The 26,440-nt window shown below is 41.7% G+C and overlaps 1 protein-coding gene across 1 annotated transcript in view; it reads left to right on the top strand.

Moving 5' to 3' along the window:
* Positions 1-26,440, top strand: part of MYH15 (myosin heavy chain 15) — a 154,184-nt gene that overhangs the window by 93,381 nt on the left and 34,363 nt on the right. Inside the window, exons 30-33 of the mRNA XM_038582731.1 lie at positions 1,246-1,442; positions 5,141-5,490; positions 7,684-7,808; positions 11,088-11,203. Of these exons, the coding sequence (XP_038438659.1) occupies positions 1,246-1,442; positions 5,141-5,490; positions 7,684-7,808; positions 11,088-11,203 (788 nt within the window). The remainder of the gene's footprint in view (positions 1-1,245; positions 1,443-5,140; positions 5,491-7,683; positions 7,809-11,087; positions 11,204-26,440) is intronic.

Genomic DNA, 26,440 nt, shown 5'->3' with positions numbered 1-26,440 from the left:
GTAAACACTAATGCCTTGAACAGGTGCTCAATAAATATATAAGAGGGTTAGGGTCACAATTTAAAGCCAATTTTATTGGATTTCAAAGCCTGCGCCCTTCTCAGGGTCACTGTGTATTATAGCTCCTCCTTCACTGCCCAAGGGGGTTCTGGCTGAGGCTGCCAGTAACCAAGCCTTGTGCGCTCAGAGCTGCATCCAAGGACTGAGAAGATACTTTTTTCTAATTTACGGAAAGGACTCATGAGGACTGGCACAGGCTCTACTAGACTAGGTTCTTCCCACTAGGCTAGGTTATCTTATAGGAATGATGCCTCTAGGTTAACCAGACTGTCACATAAGTGACAGAAATGCTTACTGAACTCAGCTCTGCTGTCTAAAAAGTACAGTAGCTCCTACTCCACTGCAGGTGGCTATCTGAATTTTAAGTTACATAAATTAAAACTAAAATTCAGTTTTGACCACACAGTGTTCTAAGCACATTTTGAGTGTTCAATAGCTACCTGTGGCTATGGTTACCATATTGGATGGTGTTCATATAAAACATTTTTTAATAAAGATTTATTTATTTATTTGAGAGAGGGAGACAGAGAGAGAGAACACAAGTGGGAGAAGCAGAGGGAGAAGAAGAAAGAATCTCCAGCAGATTCCATACTGAGCAGAGGACCTGATCATGACCCTGAGATCATGACCTGAGCAGAAACCAAAAGTTGGACAGTTAACCAACTGCACCCCCAGGTGCCCCTAAAATATTTTCATCTGTAGAACGTTCTATTGTATAGTGCTGTTTCAAAGTGATAAGAGTTTTCAGAGATTTGCACATGAAATAAAAGATTTTTTTTTCATCAACGAATGAAAAGCTAGACCAGATCAGATCTGAATATTAGATAGTGCTAACTATAAATCTTACTACCTAAATGATAGGGAATGTTCTTGCTACCTTTGCATTCTCCACTATTTCCAGAACTCCCCAGACCTGCCTATTGCTGAAGCCCACAAAGTCAGGTGAGCATTTCCCTAAATAGAACATTATTCCCTGTTGTAATGGCAGCAATTAGATACTCGATCCTTTCTCATCCCAAATTCTTTCCCTGGTATTATCTTACTAGATTCAGGTTCAGCTTGAATTTGTGGCAGGTTGTTATTAACCTTATCTAAAAAAAAAAAAAAAAAAAAAAATGTCACCTCCAAGCCCTTCGTTGTTAATGGTAGCAGTGCCCCTTTTTAATGTGTGTTGTGTCTGTTAAGTCACAGAGTGCCCTGGCCCAGGCCCTGCAGTCAGCCAAGCATGACCATGACCTTCTACAAGAGCAGTATGAGGAAGAACAAGAGGCTAAGGCTGAGCTGCTCCGGGCTCTCTCCAAAGGCAACAGTGAAATGGTGCAGTGGAGAATGAAGTACGCAGATGACATCACCCAGAGGACTGAGGACTTGGAGGATGCCAAGTGAGTGGGGCAAGGTTGTCCCCACCCCAGAGGCAGAGGGTGAGGATAGTGACTGTGTCTTCAAGGCCTGCTATAGCCACTTAACAGATCCTTACCAAGTGTGTGAATAAGGCCGAGACCAAAGCTGAAATAGCCACTGCTGGCAAGGAGCACGTGCTTTAGCAGGGCTAAAAAATAACAGAATACAAAGTACTAAAGACTATAAAGAAGCCCTGGTGAAAGAAAGGAGGCTCTTTCTAGGGTTCAAGGCAAGTCTTCATGGAAGACATGACTTGAAAATGGGCTAGTGCTTAAAATCTTATATTTCATTTGGAACATCAAAATAATTGAGTTCATGTGTGTACACGTCCCTGTACATTAAAGTCAATTATGTCTCTGGTCTACAACTTGCAGACTACAAAGTGGTCTGTGAAGATGGACAGGGATGGCTGGAAACATATCAGGATCTGTCCTCATATGCCTTCAGGGCCAAAAGTTTCTTTGAAAAGAAGTCACCCTCAGACCACCTCTAAGGTTAGAATATCAGTTTTACAGCCAACACTACATAAAGGCTTTAGAAGTCCTTCTCAGGAACTATAGGAGCTTGGGGCCTAGATGAATCAAGACCTGGTTCAAGGGTGTAGAACTGAAGCATTTTGTTCAGAGGTCAAAGGACTGTGTAAATTTGAGAGAAAGTGTCAGACCAACCCCAGTTTTATAGTCATTAAAGGTTTACTGAAAAGAATATGTCCCTGGCTTGGCAACTTAGCAAAACTCAGGGCAGATCAATCCAGTTCTCTTTAGTTTCAACCAAAAATATTGTTTTTCAGTTCTCCACCTCAATCTTTGAGAGACATGGTTGTGCACTTGTTCAACAGTCGCTGTGTCCTGTCCCTGGAGGGGTACCAAGTGATCCATCTCTGAAGCCACAGTAACTTAAAAAGGGCTTTGGGATGATGGATACTAAGAATACCTGCAGTGGATGTTTGAAAAACACTGACCACAGAAAAGTGGGGCTCTGAACTGAAATGGCTCCGCATATTAGAAATAGGGCATTTGCTTCTAAAGTCAGAAATTTTTTTTTTTTTTTTTTTATGGTAGAAGAATGCTGGTGAAAGTACCTACCAGTCGCAGCATTTGGAGGTTTCTTCGGGAGGGTTAAAAAAGAGGGAAAGCATACAGACTGCTTATGACCACGTGGATTTGTTGAGCTAACAGATTGTTGTCCTGTAGTACATGACAACTAAAGAGAAATAATGGACAACATGATGATATCTCAATACTTCTTCTGCTTCCAACCTTTTTTTTTTTTTTTTGAGAGAGAGAGAGAGAGAGAGCTGGTGTGTGAGAATTGAGGGGGTAAGGGAGGATGGGCAGAGGGAGAGAGAGACTCCTAAGCAGCTCCACACTCAGCAGAGCCCTATTCAGGACTCGATCTCATGATCCTGAGATCATGACCTGAGCCAAAATCAAGAGTCAGTTGCTTAACCAACTAAGGTACCCAGGTGCCCCCAAACTTAAATATCAAATAAATAAAACATTGCCTATATTATATTTTCTTTCTAAATTACCCCAGAGAGGCAGAACTACAAAAAAAAAAAAAAAATCTAGGATTCTATTTTTTTTAATTGGCTTCATAGAATGAGTTGGTTTAGCTGAATCAAGCTCACCTGAGACCCAGTTGACTGTTTCTGAATTTCACATTCCCCAAGAATAGGGATTTGGTTTCTTAATCTTCCACATCTTACAGATTCTAGTACTGAGTAAGAAGCTGGGGTTGGCAAATTGGGGAACAAATGGTAGTTGGTATGAAATGTAGATGACGTCAGTGAAATGAGGGTGACCAATTTGTTCATTTTGCCTGACGGCAAAATTGCCGTTGTGGGCCTGGTTGATTTTAGCACTGATAGCCCCATGTCCTGGTGAAACCCCTTTGTCCCTCAGACAATTGGTTGCCCAAAGTAAAATCCTTCTTTTCTGGTACCAATTGAGTATTTCTAAGTAGCTAAAATACATGTAATTATTTTACAAGACCCCAGTTTTAGGTGGGGTAAAGCATCAGAATTTCCTTTTTTCTCCAGCTTTATTGAGTTTTAATTGATATTTGTGTGTATAGATATAGATATAGGTATATCTATATACATATATAGACACTGACATGCTCATGCTGGGACCAAGTCTAGGTTCATCCAGGCCCCAAGCTCCTGTATACCATTCAATATGTTTAGGGTACACAATGTGATGATTTGATGTATGTACGTATTGCGAAGTCTTTACCCCAATGTGGTTACTTAACACATCCTCCACCCTATGTAATTATCATTTATTGTCCCTATGGTGAGACCATTAAGGCTCTACTCTCACAGCAACTTTCAAATATACAAGACGGATTGTTAACAACAGTCACTATATGGTATCTCTTCTTGGGGCACCTGGGTGTCACAGTCAGTTAAATGTCCGACTCTTGGTTTCAGCTCAGGTCATTATCTCAGGCATGTGGGAATCAGGCTCTGCACTCAGCGGGGAGTCTGCTGGAGATGCTCTTTCTCCACCTCTGCCCCTGCCCCTCCCCCCACTCACACACACACAGTCTCTCTCTCTCTCTCTCAAATTAATAAGGCTTTAAAGAAAAAGAGATCCCTTCTTAACATTTAAGAAAAACAAAGCAAAGATGTGAAGTTACTATGCTTAGAAGGCCAGTGGACAAGGAGTAGTTGTTGGGGATTAGGTCCCTCCTGGATGCTGAGCGTAGATTGGTTTTTGCAGGATTCCACCAAAAAGGGGCTTTATGACCACGTTGGTCTGAGGGGCTACTTGTGTAGCACATGTTCATTCCTGAGGACCTTTTTCTGTTTAATAATAGTAGATCAGAAAGTGGTTGGGTACACACGGTACCTTTCATCTAAGAAGTGTAATGAATGGGTAAGAATGGGGCTGCCAGCGTCCCTGCAGGAGATGTGAGCAAGAGAACACATTTCATCCATTAGAAAGCCTCGGAGCACTGCATTGTGGGGGCGGTGGAGGAAGCACTTTAATAAACCACTCCACCTGAGAGGATGCTGGAGGGACTACCGGGGGGCTAGAGTCCCCCGAACCCTCACCCCGAGAGCACTGGGACCTGCGAAGTGAGCATAACAAGGGGATGGATTTGAGTATATAAATTTGAGAAGAGCACCTGAGGTGGAGAAGAAATTCAGAGAAAAGACAGAATTTTGGCATGTTTAGGAGCCACACACTAAGGAGGAGAGAGAATGAGCAGGAGAGAACCAAAGAATGTTCCTTGGAAGCAGTGTAAGCAAGGAGATCTTTCAAGACTAGATGTGCCTACGAACTTTTAACAGCCGCTCACTGTTGGGGGGATGTTGGGTGTAACCTTCCTCGTTCTCCAGTTTCTTAATGGAGTCATCACTAAGGTCTGTATGGCTTAAAGAAGGTTTATGGTTAAGCAAAGATTTACAGGAGTGGAGACCCCTGAGTTCCAAGGCCAATCAGGTTGGCAAAGGGCAGTGGAAACGAAGCGTAAGTGGGCACACGAGCCGGACGATGGTGGTCATGGTGGTCAGCAGCCATCCGGGTGGCGTGAGCTCTTTGGCTTGGTGCCATTAGGCCAACCTCAGGGGGCCACCCTGTTTCGTCCCCCTGTCTTAATCCAAGACAAGCTGGGTGAGCTCTCTGAGGGTTGCGGCCTCTTGCCATTTGTTCGGGTCTCCCCTTCTCAGGAAGAAGCTGGCAAGCAGGTTGCAGGAGGCCGCTGAAGCCGTGGGGGTGGCAAACGCCAGAAACGCCTCCCTGGAGAGGGCCAGGCACCGACTGCAGCTGGAGCTGGGGGACACCCTGTGTGACCTCGGGAAGGCCCGCTCCTCCGCAGCTGTGCTGGGCCGGAAGCAGCAGCACTTTGACAGGTGCCTCGACGACTGGAGGCAGCAGCAGGAGGAGTCACAGGCCATGCTGGAGGCCTCTCGGAGGGAGGCCCGGGCCCTCAGCGCCGAGCTCCTGGAGCTCAGGCAGGCCTACGAGGAGAGCAGCGCGAGCCGGGAGACCCTCCAGACGGCGAACAAGCAGCTCCAAGGTACTCGGAGCCGGGCTTGGAGCCAGAGCAGGAGCAAGGAGGTGCAGGGGGAGGCCCCGGCTGCAAGGGCAAGGCTGTCTGCTGTCGGCAGGCACCTCAGCATGGTCCTGGCCCCACTTGGGTCTCAACTTTTCCATTTTTAATACTCTTTTTTTAAAACCACAGCTATTATTTTTATCAAGTTCTAAAAATAAAACCACTTTCCTACCTTAGCCGCAGGTTCACTGTGTCAAGAAGGCCACTATTAAGAATTTTCTTGATCATCCACAGCCTTCCCGAGATTTCCCATGCATACGTTCATGCATGTATTACTCAGACGGCTCAGAATTCCACACCTTTTATTTTTTTCATCCATCAATATATTTTCTGACTTAACAAATATCTCTGTAGCCTACGTGACGTGCCAGGCTCTGTCGTATATATAACCATCCCTTATTTAATTCTCAGAGCAGTCTTATGTGTCAGTGTCTTTATCTGTAAAATGCAGATTATATTAAGTCGTGTAAGATTCCCAAGTTGTCCGAATTCAGAGTTGATCGGAAGCAGATCGGAGATCTAAGCCCAGCCGGCTTGTCTCCAGCCCACACACACTTACCTACCGGCCATCTACCTTCCACGTGCCTCGTGATTCTCCTTGCATGTCTGTACGTGGAGACCTCACACGTGATTGTTGATAGTTGCGTAGTGTTTTGTAATAGGGATGATCAACACTTATGTAACTAGACTCTATGTAGTTTAGGTAGGATTTTTCACAATTAATAATCCTATACTATACACTCTGTGCATGTATTTGTGGACACATAATAACGTTTCAGATTTGTAGATTCCTCAGTAGGGGTAGATTCCTCAAAAAGGAACTGCTGGGCTAAAGGAATAGATTTCTAAATTTTGAGACACTGCCAAACAGCCCTTCAGGGAGGCTGCCAGCCTACACCAGCACCATCAGTGATGTGCATTCAAGCTCTGAGATGCCCCAGGAGCAAGCTCGTTACTGATGGAGACGTACATGAATCTGGCTTCTCTGTTGGCCCACATAGCCCATAATCAGTGAGCTTGGGCAGGTGAAAGGTGCTGTAACGGTGGTCAGAAAACTTCAGCTGCATCCAAACCGCCTGGAGGGCTTGTTCAAATGGTTGGCTGGGCCAGATCCCCAGAGTCCCTCGGGTCTAGGGCGGAGTCTGAGAATTTGCATTTCCAACAGATTGCCCTTGAGGCCAGAGCTGCTGGTCTGGAGATCACACTTGGTCTAGGTTGGGGCTTGGGCAGGAATCTTTTTCAAAAGTTCTCCAAGTGATCCTGAGTGGGGAACTACTGCCCCAAGTTTTCTTCTGGAGAGAGCTTCTAAGAGAAGGATTCACTACATAAAGATTGTCATCTAGAGGATTTGGTTTTGTAACTTTTCAAAACTCTTGTCGTATCACATCGTAGCCAGGGAGCTCAGAACCAGAGGAGCAGCAAGCTCTTGAGCTCCTTCCACCCACCTCTGGACGGTGGGTAATGCCCAGAGCCACTTGGCCCTACCCCACACCTCTTAGTTCCTAGAGGCTTCCTTCAGGAAGGAGCAGAACTGACGATAACAGTGTTGAATGGTGGAGGTTTTGTCACTCTGGTGGCCTTATTCCATCAGACTTGTGTTCATGAGAGGCTAGCCACAAACCCTCCTCCTCCATTGACCTCCTTTGGATTCTAGGGTTGATCTGGGCTCACACATCAGCTTCTGGCAGGCAGTGACACGCTTCTGCTTTAAGTTCCCGTGGCAATGGTGAGTGGTGTTGAGTGGCTGACACAAAGCAGCCACTGGTGTCAACAGCTAAGCACTTACACCAGAAGTGGGGGCGGGGGGCCCAGGTGTATGCCTCGGCACCACCAGGTGCAATCTGGCAGGGCTCCGACAAGCAGGCCCACCATGTAAAGTCTTAGAGGTTGTGCAGCGCAGTCCTCAGAGAGGACTCTGAGAAGCACCGTCCTCTCCAGTTGTGGTGGACAGCTTTCTGGCAGGTGGCAAAAGGATATATTGAAGAAAGAGGGACTTTTTTTGCATTCAGACAAGGGTCCCCTATGTGCCATTGGTGGCCTTGCCATCACGTTTCCAAGGATGGCATGACCACGGTCTCAGGGGAACAGTCTGCTGTACCCCATATCATGGGTCTGAGGCTGGTTCCTTTCACTAACCTGCTTTTCTTCCTTCTCCAGAAGAGATTTCCAATCTGACAAATCAGGTAAGAGAAGGAAAGAGGAACCTGAGTGAAATGGAAAAGGTCAAGAAACAGATTGAACAAGAGAAGACTCAAGTCCAAGTGGCACTGGAAGAAGCAGAGGTATTACTTCCAGGGAGCTGGGAAGGTTTTTGTCCTTGTGACAGAGCAGAAAGTCTATGTTCTAGTAATAATAGCAGCAGCAGGAGCAGCAACCAAATGGTGCTTCAAGTGTTGACTCGATGCCAGGGACCATGCCCAATGGTTGATACGCATTATGTCATCACCCTACCAACTATTGCCCCATTTCACAGATGAAGAAATGGAGGCTCAGAGGGCAGGATAAGCAATCAGGGTGACAAATCTACCAAGCGCAATGAATAAAGGGACCGTGTCTATCTTGGTCATCAAATTATCCTCAGGGCCTAGACTCTCACTGTTCAAAATGTGGCCCACGGATCAGCTGCTTGGAGCTGTATCGCCCTGGAGCTTGTAGAAATTCAGACTCAGCCTTTTCCCCAGCTCTCTTGAACCAGAATCCGCACTTTAACAAGATCCTTTGGTGGTTCATATTCACACCAACAGTTGAGAGGCACTCGCCTAGAACGTTGCCTGGTGTGTAGTAGCGGTTCAACAAACATCTGCTGAGTGCTGAATGGTTAAATATCCTCTACCACCTCCTCTCTTTAAAAAAGAGGCAGTGAGGGATGCCTGGGTGACTCAGTTGGTTAAGCATCTGCCTTTGGCTCAGGTCACGATCTTGGGGTCCTGGGATCAAGCCCCACATCAGGCTCCTAGCTCAGCAGCCCACTTGTGGGCTCAGAGCCTCCTTGCTCTCTCCCTACTCGTGCTTGCTCTATCTCCAGTGTGCACACTCTCTCTCAAATAAAATCTTAAAAAAAAAAAAAAATCCGTGAAACCACTTTTTTTCCCCCAAAAAATCCAATACAAAACAAAACACAAACCGTTTAGTTTTAAAAATGAGATTCAAAGTGATGCTTTCAAACATTTGTCCTAAAAGCTTATCTTTGTACAGACTGTTTGACAGGAGCATTTTGAGTGTTATGGATTAAAAGTTCAGGAACAATCTCTGACCTCATCCCTGGGTGTGTGCTAGTGATTGAAAGAGCCACTGAGAAGACTTTTTGCCAAAGAGAGTGAGCTAAAAGGAGTCATCCATCACGTTCACTAAGCAGTTAACACACCCTGCAAAGCCTCTTTTCTTGTGGCTGAATTTCATCTGCTTGACTCTCCCTTAGACTAAGCACCTAGTACTTAAAATGCAGATCCCATCACTCACCCTCCAACTGAGAAAATGTTTTTTTATTTTATTTTATTTATTTATTTGAGAAGAGAGAGCACAAGCAGTGGGGAATTGGGAGAAGCAGACTCCCCACTGAGCAGGGAGCCCACTGTGGGGTTCAATCCCAGGACCCTGAGATTGTGACCTGAGCCAAAGGCGGACACTTAACCAAGCCACCCAGGCGTGCCACAAAAATGATTTTTAAAAGGCAAAGCAGTCCATCTTAAACAGATCTTTCTGGATGGTATGATCATGGAAAATTTAGACCTCAAAGGACTGCTCCATGCCAAGCAATGTCTGTTAAGTGCATCTTATCACTATGTTTCTGTAAGAAACCTGCCAGACGGAAGCCGTGTCCATAGTGTCCTGGATATGGAGTTGTCAAGTCTCACCTTTTTATGCATAATTGCCTTTCTGAGGTCTTCTACGTTTTATATAGAACCCTTTCAGTTGGTAGCGTGGTGGTGTGTCCCCTAGCAAGGCTGGTAACCTTGTAAAGTTGGTGAGCTTTGTTTCATTTACCTGCTCCCTTGGGTCCTCTGGCCATCCTGGTTCGGGACTTTCTAAAGCCACCACCCTAACCTAAAGAAGTAATATTTATGGTAGAAATTCCAAGCACTATGACGAGCCAGTGAGAGATCCGATGGGGCGGGCACAATTGGGGTCCCATATAACAAAGACATTTCGGGTTTTGACTTAGCCCATCGCAGGTGAAAGGCAGGCGGTGGCCCTGCTACCAGTGACTACCACTAGATGGCATTATATTCTATTTACATCTCCCAAGTTTTGTCCTTTGCTGCATCCATAAATACTTCATCAACTTGGACATGTATTTGTAAAATTGGGTTATTTGTTTTCCTGGGTGAGCCTTTATGAGAAACTTTATCACATTATTTTTGAAGCCACAAAACTCAAATTATCCCGGGTCGCCTTCTCCAAAGATTCACTTTCTCTGTGGATTCCAGAGGGTGAGAGGTGACAGTTTCCCCTGAAGGAAGGGCACCGTTTCCTTGCAGGAAATTGCTCTCCAAGCATTGGGCTTTGTTTGGGTTTTTTTGATTTATTTTCTTTTATATTGAAGGTAGTGTTGAGGGAACAGCAGCAAGGCCTTAAGACATATTAAAATTCCTAACGTCTTTCCTATTTTTATCTTGAAATTGCTACGTAGTTTTTACTTTTTCACTTTTGGTTGTACGTGGTAAGTAAGCACACCCCCAGAAAAGGCTATAAGGATTATTCCTGCCCTCAGGACAATCTGCCGATTGGTAACTGCCCAGTAGATTGTGGTCACACCTTGTGCCCTTTAGGAACATCTTCCGTAGCATCGTCCAAATATTTCGTCTGTTTGTTTCTACTTCTATATAAACTGTGTCTTTGGAACAGGCTTTAAAGATTTAATCAAAGCTATACTTTTAAACTTGAATCACCTTTAGAACATCCCTGGCAGTAATTGCCTTGCCTAGATTTAAATACTCAGAGGGGCAGGAGACTTCCTTAGCTGTCAAAGCAAGCTATCTGAAGTAGTAGTAATAATTATGGTGATGATGGCTCACACCGAGTATTATGTGTCAAGTACATCCTAAATTCCTTTATTGTTCTTCCTCTGACAATATTTGGACACTAGCCTGTTTCCTGCTCTCTGAATGCTTTCAACTTTTTCTCTATTCCTCCATGATGTCCAGAATTAAAGATCCCAAGGAGGAGTTACCACCTTCCTTATCCTACCTTTGATCCCTTTATTGATTCATCCTGAAGATGAACTACATTAAACGAAGTCAAGAGTAATAAATTAAAAGGTTTAAATATAGTCACAGACAAGATTGAAATTCTCTATTTTAAAAAAATGTGTTAGAATTCTAGTTCCTGAACTACAGGCGAGAGCCCTAGGAATGTCAAAGCTGTGAGTGACATGACAAACAAAAGCAGTCACTTGTCTCTCATCCTGTTCCAATCTTCAGGGACCTGATTTGAACTTGGAGCTCTTCCGGCAACTCCAAAGAGAGCTTACAGTAGTGACATACATCACTTAAAAAAAAAAAAATTTTTTTTTGCATTCAAAAAGTAGACTTAACTTAGTACTTTTAATTTATGTATTTCAGGGAGCTCTGGAACGTAATGAAAGCAAGATTCTTCGCTTCCAGCTTGAACTCTTGGAAGCTAAAGCAGAACTTGAAAGAAAGCTTTCAGAGAAAAATGAAGAAATAGAAAATTTGAGGTATCTGAGCTTATTCTGATGAGCAACATTTGCATATTTAGAATCCTTGACTGAACAGAACATGCTGTGTTTGGCTGCCTTTATGGCCTCTGTTGGAACGTCACCAAAGAAACTTAGCCAGTCCAACCCTACAGCAGCCTCTTTCTAGTGAGCTCACCACTATTAATATAAAGGCACACCTCTATGCAATTACTGTCTGCTTTTTATGATTTTCTTATATTTGAGCAGCTTCTGTTTTCATAGAGACTCCAGAGAACATACCAAAAAACAAAAAGAAAAGAAAAAAAAAAAGCATAATTATATGCACACAGGTGGGGGGGCACTACCCCAGTCTCTTTCTTGGGCATTGAAGAAGCTGACTGATAATGCTGAACGGTGGAGGAAAGGAACCAAAAAATGTGATGCGGTGCATTAAAATTAATGTCAGATCAGAGTGAAGTTTTCACATACCCCCTGCCTGTACCTGCAGCCATTTGTTTGGAGAGAAGCAGAAGCCAGGAGCTAAGCTGCTTATTGAATCCCTGGTGAAGAGGCCGAGTCTTAATAGCCAGGAAACTGAATTAGGCAGGACTCACGGGTGGCAGGATCTTTTCTTAGCTTCATCATTACAAGCTGATGACTTTAGACATTCTACTTCTTAGCGTCTCAGTGAAGCGAGGGGGATAAAAGCAGCCCCATACATGTCACAGAAGGTGGCGGGGAAGATCAGTGAGCTGATGTTGGCAAAGCACTTCACACTGTATAGATCAAAGGCACAATTATAAACACATGGAATCCACTATGATTATATTATTTATCTCATTTGTCCCATTAAGTCAATGCCATATGTCGGCGAGGAAAATCATTTGAGTCTGAGCTTTGACTGGCATGTTGCTTTCAACATGTTTGCTAAACAATTTTTTAAAAAATTGCTAATGTATTCACCAGAACTGGCTTCTCTCCTACCGCCCAAATTCAGACAAAACTCCCATGGGGGTCATTTTTTTTTTTAATGAGGACATCAAGCCAAATTTGGCCCTTCTGCGTGCTTTGAGTTATCCTTGCTCTCCCTCACTAGCACTTTTCCTCTCTAGGCCTGACTGTGGGGATGAATTCTGGTCTACTTAAGAGGCTCTGAGTCAGTGTCTAAAAGAATTTTTTTTGATGAAGGGCAAAACATTGGGCCTTGATATTTGCCCTACTTCCTTCCGCGAGGAACAAAAACGAACGTTTCTTTGTGCAGTTAAAAAAAAAAAAAAAAAAGCTCATTTCAGGTAACGTCAAACCTGCACCTATTAATAAACCCAGCTAAGGAAAAATGAATCCTCAGAGAGTCTGCATCTTGTCAGGTACATCTGAATGTCTTACAGCAGTTCAGCAATTATAATAATCTTAGTGCAGAGGAAGCCGGAGATCCAAACAGCCGGGGCTGGAAGAAGAAAGAAGTGAGCACTAGCCTGGAGCCCTGGAGGGCCTGAGAAAGGAAGGGGGCGGGCTGGCGGGTGGGGCCAGCTCGTCAGGAGTTTTAGTTAATGATTCATAATAACTATAATAGGTACATCCGGAAAGGAGAGCCGAGCCCATCTTACAAGATATCACAAATGCCCTCGCAGACGTTGCTGTGCCAATGCTCTGTGCAGGCACAGGCTGTGTCGAGATGCCTGGGTTCAATCTGGACTTCAGGGCTGGGAGAGGTTGGGGTCCAGAGGAAACTGAGTAGATTGGCAGGGGTGGTGGTGGTGGTGGGGGGTACTAGCAAAGCAGAGCATTCTGAGCAATCGAGGATGAGCCAGGTAGGGTTCTAGAATGCACAGGATGAGGTGCTGGGTCCTACATCTGCATAAACCTTGGGAGAGTCCATGGAGGTTGAGGGAGGCCTGTGGGGCGGGACCCAGGAGGTGGCAGGGACCAGAGAAGCAGGGGAGACGCAGAGACAGAGCCCTGAGGAGGTTTGGCTCACCTCCCCCTCTGCTGCCGAGCTTGCTCTGCCGCCGGGTGAGGACTAATCCGGAGTGAGCTGGAGGCCTGCTGGTGGGGAAAAGTATGAGCAGCTGGTATATGTGTCATCTGTTTCACTTGTTAAACACATATTTGAGCACTTCACGTTGGCCAGACACTGTGCCTGCTATTCTCGTCGGGGCTTCCTAAACTTTTATGGATTGGTAGAGCTTTCTTTAAAAAGATTTTTTTTTTTTTCTAGAGGGTTCTAATGAACATAGCTAGAGGTAGGGAGGCGATAAGGTGATAATGCAGTCACTGATGGAAGGCGAAGAGGTTTGGGTGGCTGGCTTTGGTCCTCTCCATCCTCGATGGAGGAAAAGAGGAACGCTGGCAGCTGGCATGAAGGCCAGCTAGTGGCCGTTGCGGTCACCTAAGTCAAGTTCTAACCTCAAGATTCAGAACTGGGTTGAAAACAAGTGGGTCAGGCGTGTCTTGAATTTTCAGAGGCCACTGGCTGTATCCCTCCTCCAGCTCCGGATTTGCAGGGAAATGCTGAAATGTGTGAGTGACTTCTCACGGCCCAGAGCCAGGGTGCACCTGGCCTGGTCTGCTCTCCCCAGACACACCCAGAGGGACGCTGGGACGCTTTCAGGAATGAAACCCTGGAATTCCTTACTCTGTCAAAATGCGCCAGCTTGCTTTGGTTTGATCACCTATGGAAGGCTGAACAAATCCGGGTAGGATTAGATCGCGCAGGGGAGAGAACAATTCTCCTTGCCCTCTTTGGGTCTCTGGCTGATTCTGAGGATTAAACTGACTTAAGACAGGGTAACAGGAGAAAAGTGTAGACACATTATTGAATTTTTACATGTACATGGGAGGCCTTCACTTCACAAGGGAGTGAAGACCCAGGGACATGACCAAAGCAGGAAGATTTTAAACCTTCTGACAAAGAAACAATGAGTTTGTGAAGAATTGACAAGGCACAGGGATTTGGGTTAGGGGTAGTAAATGCTGAAAAATTAAGGTTTGTTTATACAGCCTTCTCAGCCCTAAAGCCCCTCTTGGTGATAAGGCTGTGTCCCCTCCTTCAGTACAAGGGGAAGTTGTATCTCACATGTGGGGTTTATCTCTTGCATTCAGGGCAGAAGGGTTTAGAACGATCTTCCTGCTTTTGTTGTTTTCTCAAACTTCTTGAGCTTGAGATATTGGATATGCCAAGGTGCCACGGTTTGGGGTAGCATACCCTGAGCGGCGTCAATAGTCAATATTTTTGGATTTGCAGGCCATAGGGTCTCAATCTCTACTCAACTTTGTAGCCCTAGTTTGAATGCAGCCATAGACAGTAGGAGATCCAACGGGCATGGCTGGATTTGGCTCATAGCTCCTAGTTTTCCCACTTCTGGCCATAGCCTTGAGGGTCTCGTGATGTTGCATCATATTTTCCTTTCCCTTGGTCTGTTCCTCAAAACTCTGATGCCAGCCTTCACACATGCTCTTAATCTATAAGCACCATCAAACTTGATTTCATCGGTTGTCTGAGTTTCTGCTAGAATATGTTTAAGTCTTTTCTCATTTCAAATAAAATATTTTAGCATGTCTTTAAGAAATAGGACCTCAAACTCAGACATGGTATTTAGTTAGGAAGATGCTTTGTTAATCACTTTAAAGCTAAATCATATATATTAGAATTAAGGAAAATCTTATATTTCTCTGATATAGATGAACAATATTGCAAAAGAAAAAACTGACCTGTTGAACTATCTATTTAAAACCATTAAGGAAAAAAAAAAAATAAAACCACTAAGGCTTTAAAGGTTTCTTTTAATTCTAAAGGTTTTTTCCCCACGTTTTAAGGGTTTTTTTAATTCTAAATTTTTAAAAATGTAACATACAGTGTCATCTTAGTTTCAAGTGTGCAATATAACGATTCAACAATTCTGTACATTAGTCAGTGCTCATCCTATAGTTTTCAGAATATAGGTCTTTCACCTCATTGGGTAAGTTTATTCCTAGGTATTTTATTACTTTAGTGCAATTGTCAGTGCTTAATCCACCTATTTCACCCATCTCCAGTCTGGTAACCGTCAGTTTGTTTTCTGTAGTTATGAGTTTGTTTTTTGGTTTGTTTCTTTTTTTCTTCATTTGTGTTGCTTCTTAAATTCCACGTATGAGTGAAATTATATGGTATTTATCTCTCTCTGCCTGACTTATTTCACTTAGCATTATACCACCTAGATACATCCATTACACCCTCTAGATTGATTCAAGAATCTATTCTTTTATGGTTGAGTAATATTACACACACACCACATCTTCTGTATCCATTTATCTGTTGATGGACACTTGGGCTGCTTCCATAATTTGGCTTAAATGTGCTTCAATAAGCATAGGGGTACATATATCTTTTCAAATTAGGGGTTTTGTTTTCTTTGGGTAAATGACCAGTAGTGGAATTGCTGGATCATATGGTAATTACATTTTTAATTTTTGGAGGAACCTCCAGACTGTCATCCATAGTGGCTATACCAGTTTGCATTCCCACCAACAATGTACATTTTCTCTACATTCTCACCAACATTTATTATTTCTTGTGTTTTTGATTTTAGCCATTCTGACAGTTGTGAGATGATATCTCATTGTGGTTTTGATTTGCACTTCCCTGATGATGAGTGATGTTGAGCATCTGTTTGTGTGTCTGTTGGCCATCTGTACATGTCTTCTCTCGAGAAATGTCTATTCGAGTCTTTTGCCCATTATTTAATTGGGTTATTTGGGGGGGTTTGGTGTTGAGTTGTGTAAGTTTTTTAGATATTTTGGATACTAACCCTTTATTGCTGTCACTCACAAATGTCCCTTTAGTAGGTGTCTTTTAGTTTTGTCAATGGTTTCTTTTGCTGTGCAAAACCTTTTTATTTTCAGGTAGTCCCAATAGTTTATTTTTGCTTTTATTTCCCTTGCCTGAAGAGACATAGGTAGAAACTTTTCTAAAAGTTGCTAAAGCCAAGTAAGAGAAATTACTACCTATGCTCTCTTCTAGGAATTTTATGGTTTCAAGTGTTACATTTAGGACTTTAATCCATTTGGAGTTTATTTTTGTATATGGTTTAAGAAAGTGGTCCAGTTTCACTCTTTTGCATGTTGCTGTCCAGTTTTCTCAACACCATTTGTTGAAGAGACTGTCTTTTTCCCATTGCCTATTCTTGCCTTCTTTGTCATATATTAACTGACCATATAAACATGGGTTTATTTCGGGGCTCTCTATTCTATTTTGCTGATCTATGTTTCTGTTTTTGTGCCAGTATCATACTGTTTTGATTACTACACCTTTGTAGTATATCTGGAAATTTGGAATTGCAATACGCCCAGTTTTGTTCTTTTATAAGATTGCTTTGGCTATTCAGGGTCTTTTATGGTTTTGTACAAATTTTAGGATTATTCTAGTTCTGTGAAAAATGCTGCTGGCATTTTGATAGGAATTGAATTAAATCTGTCGATTACTTTGGGTAGTATGGACATTTTAACAATATTTGTTCTTCCAATACATGAACATGGAATATCTTTCCATTTGGTCATGCCATCTTCAATTTATTTCATCAGTGCTTTATAGTTTTCAGAATATAGGTCTTTCACCTCATTGGGTAAGTTTATTCCTAGGTATTTTATTACTTTAGTGCAATTGTAAATGGTTTTTTTTCTTGATTTTTCTATTAATTCATTATTAGTGTATGTAAATGCAATGGATTTCTGTATAATTGATTTTGTATCCTATGACTTTCCTGAATCAATTTATCAGTTGTAGTGGGGTTTTTTGGTGGCATCTTTAGGGTTTTCTACAAGTAGTATCATGTCATTGCAGATAGGGAAAGTTTTCCTTCTTCCTTACCAATACGGATGTCTTTCATTTCTTTTTGTTGTCTGATTGCTTCAGTTAGGACCCCCTCCTCTAGTACTGTGTTGAATAAAAGTGGTAAGAATAGACATCTTTGTCTTATTCCTGATCTTAGGGGGAAAGATCTCAGTTTTTCACCATTGAGTATAATGTTAGCTGTGGGTTTTTCAGATATAGTCTTTATTTTTTAAAAAATTTTTTATTTATTTATGATAGTCACAGAGAGAGAGAGAGAGAGAGAGAGAGAGAGAGGTAGAGACACAGGCAGAGGGAGAAGCAGGCTCCATGTACCGGGAGCCCGACGTGGGATTCAATCCCGGGTCTCCAGGATTGCGCCCTGGGCCAAAGGCAGGCGCCAAACCGCTGTGCCACCCAGGGATCCCCAGATATAGTCTTTATTATGCTCAAGTATGTTCCCAGTAAACCTACTTTGTTGAGAGTTGTTTTTCATGAATGGATGTTGTACTTTTCAAGTGCTTTTTCTCTATCAATTGAAATGACCTATGGTTTTTATCCTTTATTTTGATGTTGATGTGATGTATCACATTGATTAATTTGCAAGTATTGAACCACCCTTGCATCCCAGGAATAAATCCCACTTGATCACAGAGAATGATTTTTTTTTTAAGGTATTGTATAGTCAGATTCAGTTTGCTAATATTTTGTTGAGGATATTTGCATCTATATTCATCAGAGATACTGGCCTACAGTTCTGTTTTATAGTGTTTTTATCTGCTTTTAGTATCAAGATACTGCTGGCCTCATAGAATGAATTTGGAAGTTCTCCTTCCTCTTCTATTTTTTGGAATAGTTTGAGAAGATTAGACATTAACTCTTCTTTAAATTTTTGATGGAATTCACCTGTGAAGCCAACCTGGACTTTTGTTTGTTGGGAGTTTTTTTGATTACTGATTCAATTTCATTGCTGATAATTGATCTGTTAAAATTTTCTATTTCTTCATGATTCAGTTTTAGGAGGTTACATTTCTAGGAATTTATCCATTTCTTCTAGCTTGTCTAGTTTGTTGGCATGTAACTTTTCATAATATTCTCTTACAGCCCTTTGTATTTCTCTGGTGTCAGTTGTTATTTCTCTTTCATTTCTGACTTTGACTCTTTCTCTCTCTCCCTCTCTCTCTCTCTTTCTTTTGATAGCCTGACTAAAGGTTTATGTATTTTGTTGATTTTTTCAAGTAACTAGCTCCTGGTTTCATTGATCTATTCTATTGTGTATTAGTTTCCATTTTGTTTATTTCTGCTCTAATCTTTATTATTTCCTTCCTTTGACGTTTTAGTCTTTTTCTAGATTCTTTAGATATAGGGGTAGATAGTTTTGAGATTTTTCTTGCTTTTTGAGGCAGGCCTATATTATTAGAACAGCTTTTGCTGTATCCCAAAGATTTTGGGATGTTTTTGTTTTCATTTTCATTTGTCTTCATGTATTTTTTTTTAACTCTTCTTTGATTTCTTGGTTGATCCATTCATTACTTAGTAGTATGTTATTTAACCTCAATGTGTTCTTTCCAGAGTTTTTCTTCTGATTGATTTCTAGTTTTGAAACATTGTGGTAGACAAGATGCATGATAGGACTTCAATCTTTTGAATTCATTAAAATTTGTTTTGTGGCCTAGTATGTGATCTATTCTGGAAAAAAATCCATGTACGCTTGAAAAGAATATATATTTTGCTGTTTTAGGATGGAATATTCTGAATATATCTCTTCAGTCCATCTGGTCTAGTGTGTCATTCAAAGCCACTGTTTCCTTGACTTTCTGTTTTGATGATATATCCATTGATTTAAGTGGGATGTTAAAGTTCCCTACTATTATCGTATTACTATCACTTCCTTCCTTCATGTTTGTTATTACCTGCTTTTTGTGCTTGGGTACTCCCATGTTGGGTGCCTAAATATTTACAACTGTTATATCTTCTTGTTGGATTATTCCCTTTATGGTTATACAGTGTCCTTCTTTGTCTCTTGTTACAGTCTTTGTTTTAAAGTCTATTTTGTCCAATGCTACTCTGACTTCCATTTGCATGGTAAATGCTATTCCATCTTTTCACTTTTTTTTTATTATAAAGGTTTACTTAGAAAATAGTTTGGTTGTGTTGGCTACCATTTTTGGCAAATGTTTAAATACTTTCAGGAACCAAAAATTGTCAGTGCCCTCCTTTAGGGCTCCTTTCTCACTCGAGTAGGAGGCTGCATTTGCCTCTGCTGTTTAAGACCCTGACTTCACAGCTACACCTCTGCAGGACTCCCAGAACCAGATCCAGGCCTGGTGCCCTTGAAGAAGCCCTCTGCTGAGATAAAAAGGCAGAAGATTGTCCCTCTGTCTCCCCTCCCCAGGTGCCTGCAGTCTCTTAGCCCACCTCCTGCCCATCCACTGTGCCCTAGAGGCCAATCCATCCCTGGGTCTCTGGGGAAGCTGCCTCCACTTTCTCCTGGAGGATTAGCCTTCCTACTTCTTGGTGGGTAGCTGCCCAGGGTCTCTGCCAGGTGGGGAATGCAGCTCATTGCCTGAAGTCCCTTCTCCTCCAACAGAAGAGGATGTGCTTGAAGGAACACCAGAGTCCCCGTTAAAGATAGTATAGATGACTGGGTTGAGCAAGCTGTTGTAGTAGCCAATCCAGAAAAAGAACTTGAAGACAGATTGGCACCTGGCATGCCTTAGGGCAGATGCCCTGAAGGCTGTACCTGAAGACAGAGGGAAACCAGCAGAGCAGCAACCCACCCATCCACAGGGGCATGATGGTGAAGTGCTCTTGCACACATAGGCCACCTTGCCTCGGCACATGCTACTGCATACCTAGCCTGGCACCCCCGCCTCCCTGGCCCCCGCAGGACAGAAAGAACAGGGAGCATGAGCTGGTGCCTGGCAGGCACCTGACAGGGCATGGATCTCCATTAGCCAGTGCTTCCAGTTCAGTTAACCCCAGCCAGACCCTGGAATATCGGTAGCTGCCCTTCCTGCCTACATTAGGCTGCTGTCCTCCAGCTGTTCCTGCATTTGCACAGCCCCTGCTGAGGCACCCAGCCCTCTTTCTTTAGTCCTGCAGGCACGTTTGTGGCTGTATAGTACCTCTTCTTGCTGAGCATGCACATATGTATCTTGGCCCTACAGTAGATGTTGGCCTAGATCGGTCCCACAGTGAGGCAAGGTGGGAGAAGCAGCTGTTGCAGCAGGGCTTGAGATACCTTTCTACTTTTTAAGGCTGCATTATGGTTAGGTGGCACTGTCAGGCTGGCAGTACAGCCAGACAAGTGGTGGGAAGGAGATGACAGCAAAGATGAGCCACATGGCCACATCCATCCCTTCACTTTCAATCTGCCGGTGTCTTTAGGTCTGAAATGAATCTCTTGCCGGCAGCATACAGATGGGTCTTGCTTTTTCATTCTGCCATCTTGCGTTTTTTCATTGGAGTTTTTAGTCCATTTACATTCAGAGTAATTATTGATAGGTATGTACTAATCAAGGTTCTGTTACTTTTTTTTTTTAAGATTTTATTTATTTATTTTGAAAGAGCAAGCATGAGCAGGGGGGAGAGGGAGAGGGAGAAGGAGACTCTCTGCTGAACAGGGAGCCCGATAGGGAACTTGATCCCAGGACCCTGGGATCATGACTGGAGCTGAAGACAGATGTTTACCCTACTGAGCCACCCAGGCACCCTTTGTTACTTGTTATATGGTGTTTTTGTAGTTCTTTTCCTTTCTTCTCTTGCTCTTTTTCTCTCATGGTTTGCTGGCTTTTTTTAGTAATATACTTGGATTCCTTTCTCTTTATTTTTTGCATATCTGTTACTGGTTTTTAACTTGAGTTATAATCAGGTTTATATATAACATGCATATAGCAATCTATTTTAAGTTCACAGTCCTTTAAGTTTGAACCCATTCTTTACTCCTCTCCCCTCCACCTCTTAGGTATATGGTGTCATACTTCACATCCTTTTATTTTGTGAGTCCCTGATTTTTATAAATATACTTAATCTTACTGCTTTTATGCTTCCTACTTTTCTTATTCCTACTTATAGTCTTTCCACTCGAAAAGTCTCTGACATTTCTTGTAGGGTTGGTTTAATTGTCATGAGTTCCTGTAACTTTTGTTTGGGAAACTCTTTATCCCTCCTATTCTGAATGGTAGCCTTGCTGGATTGAGTATTCTTGGCTGTAGGTTTTTTTCTTTCAGTACTTTAATATATCATTCCACTTTCTTTTGGCCTGCAAAGTTTCTGCTAAAAGAGCAGTTGATAGCCTTATGGGGTTTCCCTTATATGTAACTGTTTCCTTTTCTCTTTATGCTTTTAAAATTCTGTATCACTACTTTTTGCCATTTTAATTACTATGTGTTTTGGTGTAGACCTCCTTGGATTGATTTGCTTGGAGACTATTCTTGCCTCCTAGATCTGGATTTCTCTTTCTTTCCCCAGATTCAGGAAATTTTTAGCTATTATTTCTTCAGATAAATGTTATGCCCCCCTTTCTCTCCCTATAATGTGAATGTTATGCTCGATGATGTCACTTATTTCCCTAGGTCTATTTCCAGTTTTTATTATTATTTTTCTCTCTCCTGTTCAGGTTGATTTCTTTCCATTACCCTGTCCTCCGGGTTGCTGATTTGTTCTTCTGCTTCCTCTAGTCTACTATTTATTCCCTCTGGTATATTTTTAATTTCAGTTATTGAGTTCTTCATACCTGGTTCTTTTTTATGTTTTCTACCTCTTTGTTGAGGGTCTCACCAAGGTCATCCACTCTTTTGGCAAGTACAGTGTATATCTTTATGACCATTACTTTAAATTTTCTTTCAAGCATATTATTTATCTTGGTTTTATTTAGCTCTTTTGCTGTGATTTTGTCCTGTCCTTTAATTTGGGACATATTCCTCTGCTCCCTCATTTTTTTTCCTAGCTCTCTGTGTCTGTTCCTATATGTTAGGGAAGTCAATTCTGTCTCCTGTTCTTGAAAGTAGTGTCCTTATGAAGACTAGTAAATAAGTTTTCCCAGATACCCTAAGCATTTTCTTTCTTTTTTAATTTAAATTTTAGTTAGTTAGCATACCATACAATATTGGCTTCTGGAGTAGAATTCAGTGATTCATCACCTACATATAACACCCAGTGCTTATCACAAGTGCCCTTTTTAGGCACATGATGAGATGAGCACTAGGTGTTATATGTTGGCAAATTGAATTTAAATTAAAAAAAAATTTTTAAAAACCCCACAAGTGCCCTCTTTAATACCTATCACCCATCTAGCCCATCCCCCCTCCATCAACCCTCAGTTTGTTCTTTATCACTAAAAGTCTCTTTTGGCTTGGGGCACCTGGGTGGCTCAGTCAGTTAAGTGTCTGTCTTTGGCTCAGGTCATGATCCTGGAGTCCCAGGACTGAGTCCCACATCAGGCTCCCCACTCTGTGGAGAATTTGCTTCTCCCTCTGACCCTCCCCTCTCTCATGCTTTCTCTCTTTCACTCACTCTCTCTCTCTCAAATAAATAAATAAAATCTTTTTTTTAAAGTCTTTTATGGCTTCCCTCTCTCCTTTTCCTTCTCTCTTCCTATATGTTCATATGTTGTCTTTCTTTAATTCCACATATGAGTGAGATCATATGGTATTTATCTTTCTCTGACTTATTTCATTTAGTGTAATACACTGAAACTCCATCCACATAGTTGCAAATGGCAAGATTTCATTTTTTGATGGCTGAGTAATATTCCAGTGTGTGTGTGTGTGTGTGTGTGTGTGTGTGTGTGTGTGTGTGTGTCTTCTTTATTCATCGTGCAGTGGACATTTGGGGTCTCTCCATAGTTTGGCTATTGTTAATAATGCTATTATAAACATCAGGGTGCATGTACCCCTTTAAATTTGTATTTTTGTAGCCTTTGGGTAAATATCTAGTAGTGCAATTGCTGGATCATAGGGTAGTTTAATTTTTAACTTTTTGAGGGACCTCCAAACTGTTCTCCAGAGTGGCTACAGCAGTTTGCATTCTCACCAACAGCACAAGGGGGGTTCCCCATTCTCTGCATCCTATTGTTTCTCAAACCTATTGTTTCTTTTTTGTTAGTTTTAGCCATTCTGACAGTTGTGAGGTGGTATCTCTTATATAAATATATATATAATATTATATATATAATATATATGTATTTTTTAATTGAAGTTCGATTTGCCAACATAAAACACCCAGTGCTCATTCTGTCAAGTGACTTCCTCAGTGCCTGTCACCTAATCACCCCATTCTCCCACCTGCCTCCCCTTCCAGTTCCCCTTGTTCATTTCACAGAGTTAGGAGTCTCTCATGGTCTGTTACCCTCTCTAATTTTTCCCACTCATTTTCTCTCCTTTCCCCTATAATCCCTTTCATTATTTTTTTATATTCCCCAAATGAATGAGACCATATAATGTTTGTCCTTCTCCGATTGACTTACTTCACTCAGCATAATACCCTCCAGGTCCATCCATGTTGAAGCAAATGGTGGGTATTCATCCTTTCTAATGGCTGAGGAATATTCCATTGTATACGTAGACCACATCTTCTTTATCCATCATCTTTCGATGGACACCGAGGCTCCTTCCATAGTTGGCTACTGTGGACATTGCTGCTATAAACATTGGGGTGCAGGTTCCTAGTGTTTCACTCACAGGTGTCTTTGGGGTAAATACCCAGTTGTGCAATTGCTGGATCATAGAGTAGCTCTGCTTTTAACTCTTTGAGGAACCTCCACACAGGTGGTATCTCATTGTGGCTTTGATTTGTATTTCCCTGACAATGAGTGATGTTGAGCATCTTCTCATGTGTCGGTTAGCCATCTGGATGTCTTCTTTGGAAAAGCATCTATTCATGTCTTCTGCACATTTCTTAACTGAGTTATTTGTTTTTTGTTTGTTTGTTTTTTTTGGGGGGGGGGTTGAGTTTGGTAAGTTCTTTATAGATTCTAGACGTTAACCCTTTATCAGATATATCATTTGCAAATGTCTTCTCCCATTCAGTAGGCTGCATTTTAGTTTGGTTGATTGTTGCCTTCGCTGTGTAGAAGCATTTTATCTTGAAGTCCCAATAGTTCATGTTTGCTTTTGCTTCCCTTGCTTCCAGTGACATGTCTAGTAATACATTGCTACAGACAATGTCAGAGAGGTTGCTGCCTGTGTTCTCCTCTAGGGTTTTGATAGTTTCCTGTCTCACATTTAGGTCTTTCATCCATTTTGAATTTATTTTTGTGTATGATGTAAGAAAGTCCTCCAGTTTCATTTTTCTGCATGTGGCTGTCCAATTTTCCCGACACCATTTGTTGAAGAGCCTATCTTTTTTCCACTGGATATTCTTTCCTGCTTTGTCAAAGATTAGTTGACCATATAGTTGTGGGTCCATTTCTGGGTTCCCTAGTCTATTCCATTGAGCTTTGTGTCTGTTTTTGTTCCAGTACCATCCTATCTTGATGACTACAGCTTTATAATACAGCTCGAAATTTGGAATAGTGATGCCTACAGTATTGTTTTGCTATTTCAGAATTTCTTTAGTTATTCAGGGTATTTTCTGGTTCCATAAAAATTTTAGGATTGTTTTTTCTGGTTCTGTGAAAAATGCTTATGGTATTTTGATGGGGATTGCATTAAATGTGTAGATTGCTTTGGGTAATATAGACATTTTAACAATATTCTTCCAATCCATGAGCATGAAATGCTTTTCCATTTCTTTGTGTCCTCTTCAATTTCTTTCATAAGTGGTTCTGTAGTGTTCAGAGTATAGACCTTGTCCTTCTGTAGTTAGGTTTATTTCTAGGTATCTTATTGTCTTTGGTGCAATTGCAAATGGGATCGATTCCTTTGGTGTGTAGAAATGCAACAGATTCCTTCACATTGATTTTATATTCTGCAACTTTGCTGAATTCATGTGTTAGTTCTAGTAATTTTTTTGGTGGAGTCTTTCAGATTTTCTATGCAGTGTTTCTTGTCATCTGCAAAGAGTAAAAGTTTGACTTCTTCCTTGACAATTTTGATGCCAAGATGTTTTTCAAACTGCTGCTTCTATGCCATATCTCTGAGGGGCTGTTTGTCATGCAGTCTCTTTAAGGATAGAATTCATTTTTCTATTGTTCTCCCAGAATCCATCCTACTGATTTTCACAGTTCAAGGTACTAAGCCCAATTGTAAGAACTCATGAAGCCATACCCCTCTGATTTTCAAAGCCAAAAGTATGGGGATTTGTCTTTCCCATACAGGTTCCTCGTGCCTGGGGTGCTTGGTGTGAGGGTCTGTTTCATTCATCTCTATGTTCCTCACTGCTGTGGACAAACCTATCAGTCCATTTAGGTCTCAACCATGTCTCTGCCCTTTCTATTCTCTTTGATGTGGTTTCTTCTCTACTTTTAGCTGTAAAGAGTTGGTTCTGCTAGTCTGTGTATTTTCTGGTTTATTTACACTGATATGGTGTTACCTCATTTTATCCATGGGATCAGGTCAACATAAGGTCCTCCTACTCCACCATTTCCCCTTGAAGGCTATACCACATCTTCTTTATCCATTCATCTGTTGATGGATACTGGGTTGCTTCCATATCATGGCTATTGTATATAATGCTGCAATAAACATAAGGGTCTAACTTATCTTTTTAAATTAGTATTTTTGTTTTCTTTGGGTAAGTAAGCAGTAGTAGAATTACTGGATCATATGGTAATTCTATTTTTTATTTTTTTGAGGAACATCCATACTGTTTCTCATAGTGATTGCACAAATTTGCATTCCCACCAACAGTGCATGAGGGTTCCTTTTTCTCCAGATCCTCACCAACCCTTATTATATTTTGTTTTTGAGTTTATCCGTTCTTACAGGTGAAAGGCGAGATCTCATTGTGGTTTTGACTTGTATTTCTCTGATGATGAGTGATGTTGAGTATCTGTCTATGTGTCTGTTGGCCATCTGTATGTCTTCTTCGGAGAAATATCTGTTCATATCTTTTGCCCATTTGTAATCAGATTATTATCATTATTATTTTTGGTGTTGAGTTGTGTATGTTCTTTATATACTGTGGATCTTAATCACTTACTAGATATATCACTTGCAGAATATCTTTTCCTATTCACTAGGTTGCCTTTTTGTTTTATTGATGGTTTTCCTTTTTAAGTTTTTATATTGATTTTCTTTTTTTGCATTTGATTTCCTTTTTCAAATTGTATTCCACATTTCTGAGGGTAAGGAGAGGAATTTCTTACTGTATTGTCCTAGTCCTGAGTGCTTCATTTTTTTTTAAAAGGTACTTGGAGGAGTTTTCATTTTAAAACATGACTATGCATGAAATGTATTGATTGTCTAGAGGCCATTCTCTAGACCTGTATCATATCCAAGCCTCTGAAACCACAGCACTTTCTATTGTCTGCAGGCACTCATGAAGATTCATAAACAACTGTAGAAAAGTACAGTTTGAAACATTGC

Source organism: Canis lupus, chromosome 33 (assembly GCF_011100685.1).
Source record: "Canis lupus familiaris isolate Mischka breed German Shepherd chromosome 33, alternate assembly UU_Cfam_GSD_1.0, whole genome shotgun sequence".
Lineage (NCBI taxonomy): Eukaryota > Metazoa > Chordata > Mammalia > Carnivora > Canidae > Canis > Canis lupus.
This window is presented reverse-complemented; position numbering and strand designations above follow the sequence as displayed.